Raw genomic sequence first — 9,080 nt, 5'->3', positions numbered from 1 at the left:
CGTCATTTGTGTTAGTCTCTCATAGAAGACCATGGTCAACAGGTCAAGGTCATCAATGTGAAAACCAAGAGGGTATCTCAAGACTCAAATATTCACTAAAACCATTTGTCTGAGATCACTACGATAAGTATCTGATTAGATCTCTTGATCAGTTCTTATGTTTGGATGCAAATCTGATTCATTAACAATTAGATCGAGTCTGGGTCTTGAGAAAGCCAAGGAAGAACATGGTTTTAGATCTCGTCTGAGACTGAGACAATTCCTCCGATACGTCTCGGTATCATCCACCAATGAGATGGATAGACAAGTCCAATGTATCGAACAAGATTTATAATCATGGTTCATTTGTCTCATCGTTGAACAAGACAACTCAAACATATCAGAAAACTCCTCCAAAACGACTCAGTCTTGTTCATGGATGAGACAAGACATCAAAACGACTTTTAAAACCTTGAGGAAGAATCAGTGGACCTAACCCAAGAAAGAGCAACCTCACTTTTTTATTAAACAAAAATATTTACTACCTCTTCATAATATTGGTGCTTCTACTTAGATTATCTTTACATCCGCTTTCAGTTCCCCTAACAGCAAGAACAAAAGAAAATGAACCTCACTTATTATTTCTACAGAGAGGATAAAGGGATACCTTTGTCGCAACCACGCCGTAGAACTTGTTTGCTCATTTATAAATATCCCTTCTATGGTAATTCAGCAGGTTCAATGTTCCATATATCTTTTGCATATTCGTGAATTGTTCGGTCACTACTGAACTTGTAAGAGCCAGCCGTATTCATGATTGACATTCTTGTCCATCTCTGCCCAAACATTGATTAGAAGCATTAGAATGCATTTATGTGCATGCATACATGAAATGATGCATGACTTCATATGGATATGGTCCATGCATGCACATACATTATTTATCTACATATATGGTCATATGTACACACATGTTTACATTGACAGTTCTCCAATATATCTGATGTTCTCAAAGAGGTATCAGACGTGTATGTAGGTAGTATTTATGGGGATATGTATCATGTTTGTAGGCATTTACAAGCAAACATTCATGAATGTCATATTTTGTGACTCACCTTTTGGTCTTGATATGCCTCGTCAACCTTCTCTTGGCATTCAATGTAACTGGGGAAGTCCTTCCCGACAAGGAAATAATCTGCACGACCATACCCTTCATCTCCTTCCAAGGATCCCATTAATTTATCATAGTTGTAGGGTCCAAAAACACCACTTCTGACATATGCCTTAACTTCTTCAAACCGTGGGTCCGGGACAAACTGCATATATGACAAGAAAGATAACATATACTGCGAAGGTATGCATGGGAGAGAGGAGCATCAGTTGTTCCTTAAATGGTAAATTCCCTCGCTGGTTGTTTTAGGTTTTCCATTTTGTATTTTTTTCTACTTTCGTTTATGACAACATACCTTTCCCTCAGCTCTTTCTTTTCTTAGCTCTGCTATTTCATCAGCTCGAGCACCGAAGAGGAAAAAATTGTCCTCTCCTACTTCTTCCCTTATTTCAACGTTGGCCCCATCCAAGGTCCCAATCAGGACACAGCCATTCATTGAAAATTTCATGTTGCTGGTTCCACTGGCCTCCATCCCAGCAGTACTGGCCAAAGAGGGAAATTTTTTAAAAATACAAATAAACAACCTGTACCGTGAATCTAACATAACAAAAAGCAGGGAGGTTCAATCAACGCCTTTGACCAAGACAAGCTATTATCAAGCTGTCAAAGATTCCTGAAAACCTCCACTTCAATAATTTAAACTTCTTTAGGTTGATATTTGTTTATTACCTGCTATATACTATAAAGTCATCTTACTATAGCATCATGGGTCATGGAAAACTAGCATTGACAGGCTAAGATTCATCAGCAATCTTGCCATAAAATGTTCACCATTTATAACAAGGAAATTTTGATTTTTTTTCCTTTATTTATTTCATTTTTTTATTTTTGTATTTTAACTTCCTTTCTCAGGGATGTTTCAAGAAATTGGGTGACAAGGAAATAGAAGTTGTATGCTAAAATCAGTAGTTTCAATTAAAAAATTTACTCAAGAGTACCTGATATGCTGCGATAGCTCACTGGCAGGAATGAGTATTTCAGCAACACTAACATTGTAATCAGGAACAAAGACAACCTAACAAGTAATACAAAAATAGAACATTGATTGTAAGTAACAATTTGTGTGCTACTAATTGATGAACACAGATCTCTAACTTCAACCCCAAATTTTACAATGCAACATATTCTGACCTTCATCTTTGCCTTGTCCCCAAACACTGGGATAAACATTTTCAAAAGATCATGCTTGATGAATAGAAACAAAAAATAACAATTGCAAATTTATAATTTGCAATGAACTGCTGACTTGGCCAAATTTTAGAAAACCACCTTAAGAGAGCAACTTCTGGAAACAGCACTCAACTACTTGTCAAACGGATTGATTGCCCAAGTAGGAAACTCAAATATATTTTCTAAAACTCACTGACAAGATCAAAAGATTATAGAAGTGTTCCAAAGAAAAGATAAGAACTGAACTCCAGTAACTAAAAAAAAATCAGAAAGCATATTTTGGATGACAGGAATGTTCTACTATTCTTGTACGAAAAATTCAACGTTGGAGAAAGAGCAAATGTCACTAACAATATTTTGTGGCTTACCTTCAATAGATCTCCTATTTCAGAATCATGGTTAACAGTAGCCCCAACATCTGTGATAAATTTTACAATCCTCTTTGCCTGCACATATGTGGCAAATGCTTTTCCTCCAAATATACATACACGGGGAACAAACTTTTCTTTCCTTTCTTCGTCGCTCATTTCTTTCATCTGCTTATAGCGGTAAACAATTCCCAAGATGTTCAGCAGTTGTCGCTTGTATTCATGAATGCGCTTCACCTGAAAATGCATTAGCCAATTATCCTTGTTAAAATTTAATAAACAAATTGCAGTCATGGGAAGATAAATTGTTTTAAAGAAAAACAGAGAAAGTTTGACCAATTGAGACACTTCTCACATAGGTGTATTATATCTCATCAGCTAATGATGGCCTACTTGGTAGTATGTCCACATTAGTGACCTTCCTTTGAGATGCAGTACTTATGTTCATTTCTTTTTGTTTCTTTCAATAGTCATTTCCTACCTGTATATCAAACATTGCTTCAGGGCTGATAACATATCCTGTTTTCTCTTTGATGAATGACACGGCCTTCATCTTGTTGCTCCTTTTGGCAGTCCTCCACTCAGTTTGGAGATCTTCATTATCAGCAAACTATAAGAAATTTGCATTAATTTAGTTACAGAAGAGTGGCTGCACTACCAGGATATTATTTTTAAAATTCACAAGAGCTTTATCTGAATAAACAAACACGTAAATAGCTAAAGAAAAGTGACTAGAAGGGACAAACATGTGAACCACGTATTAGGAGCTGCACTCTCATCATATTATCAGATGTACGGTTTGAATTAACCCTTTTTGCATTCCATAGAGGATTGGCCTCCCCACTTCACAAAAGATACGCCATGCCATATAGTAATAGTTATCTTTTGTTTTCAGGTTTGTTTTAAGAAAATATATGTTGAGGTTGTGTCATGTTTATTGTCCCAGACTATTACAGGAAATTATTTAAGGGTCAGGTAATTGTACATCTTAATTACAAGTAACATTTAGGGTAGAGAGGACTCACTACTATCTCTTCCTTCTCTCTTTATTCCCATCGTCTCAATCCAAAAGTTAGAAGTTAATTGTTTCAAGAAAAACCCCATAGAAAAGAATGAACAAATACGACCAACAGATAAAAACAATTTCACAAATGATAAAACTGGAATTGATAGATTACCTTTCGGAGTTCAGCCAGCTTCTCAGTCTCTACAACCCAGTTTTCTGTGCCAGTCCACTTGGTTATGATTCCACTCAGACCTGGATTGCAAAAAAGGATCCATCTCCTTGGCGTAACCCCATTTGTTTTGTTTTGAAATTTCTCAGGCCACAACTGCAGAGAGAAATTTGCAGAATAGCATTATCAATGGATGCCTCATAAGCACCTCACTAGCATGTCAATATGAACCAGACTGGTTCAGTTTTACCAAACGCATGAAACTGCAACACACTGTAAGACATAGAAAGAACAGATAGCCTCTATAGATTTACCTTATAGAAGTCATTGAAGACTTCCTCCTTTACAATTTCACTATGAATCTCAGCAACCCCATTTACAGCATGACCACCAGCAACACAAAGATTAGCCATACGGACCATCTTTGGTTGTTTTGGATCTGATTTTAACAACCATTTTTTCTTCCTTGTGCCTTTCCCTTTAGATTCAACTTCCTCATCTGTAGGTTCAACTTCTTCACCAGAAATTTCAACTTCTTCCACAGAATTTTCCACTTCTTTGCCAGAAATTTCAACTTCTTCCCCAGAATTTTCAACTTCTTCCACAGAATTTTCAACTCCTTCCACAGAATTTTCAACTTCTTTGCCGGAAATTTCAACTTCTTCACCGGAAATGTCATCTTCTTTACCAGAAATTTCGTCTTCTTTGCCAGAAATTTCATCTTCTTCATCAGAATCAGCAAGAGAGTCTTCTACAGATTCAACAAATAATTCCACAATGGAGGCAGGAAAATCAAAATTGTCCAAGATTCTCATTTCTTTGAGTTTTTTAAGTAGTAAGTCCAGATCTGTTGTACCATACTGTGAAACTATGGTCTGAATCAGCTGTTTCAAACATTAAGCAGAAAAATTAGAATTAAGATTCATAAGAGAACTTTATAATATCTACATGAATCAGCTAGATCAACAGTACCTCCTCGTCAATCATTTCTATGATCTCAACATGTCGAGGAAGCAATTTCTGCATAAGGTCCAAACTCCATTTCTCTAGTGCTTCAGGTAGAACCGTGTGGTTTGTATAAGCCACTGTTCTGGCAGAGATGATGAAGAGTGCAGTTATTAGTGTAAATATATACTAAAGCTAGTTATTTTTTAATAAGATCACCTAAAAGAAATAATATTTGAACATATTTGAAAAGTCTTGAAGCAATTTTTTTTTTTCTCACTTCAATATGAATCCATACAGTAAGGAAATATCATTGGGCATAATGACTGTAAAACAACCATAAATGGAAGTACCTTTGAGTAATATCCCAAGCTTCCTTCCAGCTCTTACCCTTCACATCTATCAATATTCTCATCAGCTCTGGAATGCAGAGTGTTGGGTGAGTATCATTCATCTGGACTGCAACCTTTTCTGGAAATTCTTCCCAATTTACAGATGTCCCAGATCTCCTCTCGAAACGTGCAATAATGTCTTGAAGAGAAGCAGAGCATAGTGTGTATTGTTGCTTCAAACGGAGAATTTTCCCCTCCATTGATTCATCCCCAGGGTATAATACATAGCAAATCTGGTATAAACAAGCAGCATTTAGATCATTTTGGATCCACTTTGTTATGCAGAAAACATTGCAAGTCATTACCATTAAAATTCATTTTGAAAGTTCAATCAAGTTTAGAGAATGGGGTGTTTCATTACTGCTCAAGAAATTACGTACTACCAAAAACATATTCAAAAGAGAAATGCTCAGCTTCTGGCCAATTAATATTTTACAATTTAAAACTCCATCAGCATAAGCATAACTGACCATTAAGGTAATAGCCAGATCAAGAAATGAAACAAGAATGATAGTAGGCACAAACATTTGGAAGGAGCTCACACCATGCAGAAACAAAACAAAAAAACAGATGTTGAGTGTTGTATATGCAGTATGCACATTGCCACAATTAAAATGAGTGGAATTCAACTGAAAGCCTCCAAACCTTTTCAGCATTTAGTTGGGCCTCACATGCTTTGGTGTGATCTCCATCATTAAAAGCACGTAAATCAAAATCTCTAGATGGAACTTTTGTGGACCATAGTCGGAGGTTGATTGTGGTTTTAGTTTTGTATCCCGGTATGGGAACATCATAGGCAATAGCCAATATATCTTCTCCCCCAACCCAGTGTTTCTTTCCATCTGATCCTGTAACAACCTTGCCGTAGAATTTCACGGGATATGATATATCGTTTCGTATAATTTCCCATGGGTTTCCCATCTGCAAGGAGGTACCATAATTAATGTTCAAATAAAGAAACCTGACTTAACAACAACTATTTTTAATTCAAAAAAGAAGAAAAAAAATGTACCATGCACTTTTCCAGCTGAAGTTTCAAAGAATGTAAAGAAGACACATACCTTCAAATAAAAAGCAAAACGATGTTACCTCAAGCCAATTTTCTGCAGCTTCCTCCTGACCATCTTTTGTAATATACTGTTTGAACAGTCCATGCTTGTATCTAAGTCCATAACCCCACGCTGGGTAGTTCAGCGTTGCCAGAGAGTCCAAAAAACAGGATGCCAATCTCCCCAGGCCACCATTTCCAAGAGCAGCATCTGGTTCCTGTTAATGATCAATTGAAAAATGAAGACACTTCAACGTGTGCATGCAACTTTGAGGTTGTGGGGTTCAAGTCCAGATTACCACCCCCACCTCCAAAAAAAAAGGAAATAATGACAAGTTCTAGAGAGGTTTCTGTAGTTTAAAATGGGCATTTCACACGAGATCTTGGAGAAGAAAATAAATCGCAGGTTAAGATAAATGGATTAGTCAGACATGCCAGATATCCAAAACATTGATGGTTAGGTATTTAGAATAACTAAAGTTGTTATATGGGCTGTAAATGTACTTTTCCACAGTTGTATAATTTTTACTAATGGTTCTTCTCAATGTATCTCATCACTACCCAATATCAACTAAAAAATACACTACTTGTATTAAGTAGGTCTCCTCAACCTCTAGCCTTATGGGTTGACCTCCGATAATGGACCCGGATCGGTAAAAACAGTAAATCATTTTTTTATACCGAAAATACCCTTTTTTAATTTTCACTGAAATTACCAAGAAGTCCTCTCCTCTTTCACATTTCTGTCTTTTTCTCATTTCTATTTGGGTTTTCCATGCGCCTGAAAAATGGTTTTTGGCCCCCCGGCATGTAATTGAAAGTGATTCGAGAAAAATCAGTACTTAGTTATTCGATATACTCATGGTACGGTACTTTCACTTATGTTCTTAGCACTTTACTTTTAAGCTTCTAGTTGTAATCTTCTCATTCATAAGCCCATTCATGCATCCACAACAAGCACACACCACCATCTTTATTTTAAAAAGGGCCATAAGTCAAAAACATTGATCTCTTTAGATCTATGTTTATCATAGGTTCTTCTCTCCATCGGAACAATAGGGCCATTATGCTCATTATTAAACTTGTTGAAGAGATGAAATATAACCAAGGTATATCTTTTTGATCAGAGGTTGAATTGATCATTAGAAGAAGAATTAGGCCAAAAATTAGGATACATTCTGGGAAAATAAAACTTCCATGGAAGAGAAGCAAACGAACATCTTTACTATGAGAGAGTGCAGAGTAGTGTATGTCAACACCAAAATTTTAAATTCCAAAATTGCCCCCACGTTACATCAAATCTTTAATATTATTAATGACAAAAGTATGAGTATTGTTGATACCAAATCCATGTTAATTAATTTTTTTAACTACAACTTGAATGATATTTCTAAAAAAATTAAATTAAATTAATTATAAAGACAATTACACTTTTAAACGAATACCATATTTATAAATCATTCGCAGATGTACATGACACCCACTACTTTCTTTAATAAAATTCAAAATTATAACAGAAATCACTGGAAAATAATCTGTCTTAGCAAGAAAAAGAAAATTCCGTATAAAGACATAGTAAATTAATCTTACCTGCCTAGCTACGTTCTCTAGATCGTGTCCAAGTTTGATCAAAGCCTCCCCATAAGCACCGGACAGCTCTAAATTACCAACTGCGTTCAACAATGCTCTACCCTGCAACACTCAGAGCATGATGAAACTATAATTCGTTACAAAGCAAACTAATCTTGGGCGATCGCATCAATCGCAATAATCAACGAGAAAAACGAAGAACAAACCTGTAGAAATTCCATCGATAAATAGTAAGCTTGTTTCACATTAATCTTTTCGTAATAATCATAAGTAGCATTCCAATTTATAATGAGCGAATCACGAACACTTTCTGCAGTCGCAAAATAAGCTTTGAGAAGATCGAACCGTTCTGGAGAGAACAATGGTGTAAATTCCGCATGGAATTTGATACTTGAAGCAATCGATGCTGAATCTGGCTTGAATGAACTTGGATCACTTGTAACTCCTAATAAAAAAAAAATTAAAAAAAATTATTTCTTCGTCCACTAAACAATATGAAATCAGACTAAGCATTGATCTTCAAGAACCAACAAAGAGAAATCGAACACTAAAAACCTTGATTCAATCAGATTTAAAACCTAAAAAACAACACTTGTTGAATAAAAGTTGGAAATCAAGAGAAGATTAAACCTTCTTTAGGGATCGGATCCTTCAATATCTGCGTTTGATCACTTGCGACGTTCTTTACCGAGAGAGATCTTCTCGAACGTCGCGAATTCCAGGGACTGATCAATAAAGGATTTAAATTGATACTCTTTGAACTGAAACAGATGAATCTGGAGATGGAATTGCAATGTAAGAAGGCGTTCGATCGAGCAGACGTTGCAGAGAAATGTGTAGTCGCCATTGTTTCTCTCTGCTTTCTGCCCTAATCACAGAGTCTCACAGATATGAGAGAGAGAGAGAGAGAGAGAGAGAGAGAGAGAGAGAGAGTCTTATCTTCACTTCACGGTGGCGCGAAGATCTGAAGGAGCCTTTTGAGTCTTTTTCACTCTTCACGAGTCTCAACTCTCAAGTTCATTTTGAAAAAGAGAGAAAGAAATTAACTAATGTAAGTGCTGCAAATCGCCAAACAGATATGATATCTTATACGAACGAGACAAATATTTTTATAAGTTACCCCGAAGTTTCGAATAATTACCAAACGGACACAAATTCATTAATCTCACTTAATTTTCGTTAGGAATTTTCACTCCAATACCCTTATTAATTACCTAACTTATCGTACACCCAACTTTTTAA

The 9,080-nt window shown here is 36.0% G+C and overlaps 1 protein-coding gene across 1 annotated transcript; it reads right to left on the bottom strand.

Annotated features, from left to right (window-relative positions):
- Positions 1 to 472: 472 nt before the first annotated feature.
- On the bottom strand, positions 473 to 8,864 carry LOC147399165 (Glycosyl transferase, family 35). Its single transcript, XM_086448621.1, has 15 exons — positions 8,469 to 8,864; positions 8,045 to 8,283; positions 7,839 to 7,940; positions 6,290 to 6,466; positions 5,846 to 6,121; positions 5,162 to 5,433; positions 4,836 to 4,953; positions 4,178 to 4,747; positions 3,867 to 4,019; positions 3,170 to 3,298; positions 2,689 to 2,925; positions 2,089 to 2,165; positions 1,446 to 1,632; positions 1,095 to 1,295; positions 473 to 815 (listed from the first exon to the last, which is right to left on the bottom strand). The coding sequence occupies exons 1-15, from the start codon at positions 8,683 to 8,685 to the stop codon at positions 699 to 701; spliced, it is 3,072 nt and encodes a 1,023-aa protein (XP_086304747.1). The 5' UTR covers positions 8,686 to 8,864; the 3' UTR covers positions 473 to 698.
- Positions 8,865 to 9,080: the final 216 nt, after the last annotated feature.

This window comes from Akebia trifoliata, chromosome 7, assembly GCF_017979445.1.
Source record: "Akebia trifoliata isolate Shusen 1 chromosome 7, ASM1797944v1, whole genome shotgun sequence".
In the NCBI taxonomy this organism is placed as follows: domain Eukaryota; kingdom Viridiplantae; phylum Streptophyta; class Magnoliopsida; order Ranunculales; family Lardizabalaceae; genus Akebia; species Akebia trifoliata.
Note: the sequence above shows the minus strand (reverse complement) of the source record. Positions and strands in the feature narration are given on the sequence as shown.

Excerpts from the sequence above, each read along its gene's own strand:
- LOC147399165 (XM_086448621.1), bottom strand. The coding sequence starts at position 8,685 with ATGGCGACTACACATTTCTCTGCAACGTCTGCTCGATCGAACGCCTTC. Across the intron at positions 4,748-4,835 it reads TAGAAATGATTGACGAGGAG|CTGATTCAGACCATAGTTTC; the intron begins GTACTGTTGATC and ends TGTTTGAAACAG. Across the intron at positions 2,166-2,688 it reads AAATAGGAGATCTATTGAAG|GTTGTCTTTGTTCCTGATTA; the intron begins GTAAGCCACAAA and ends ATTACTTGTTAG.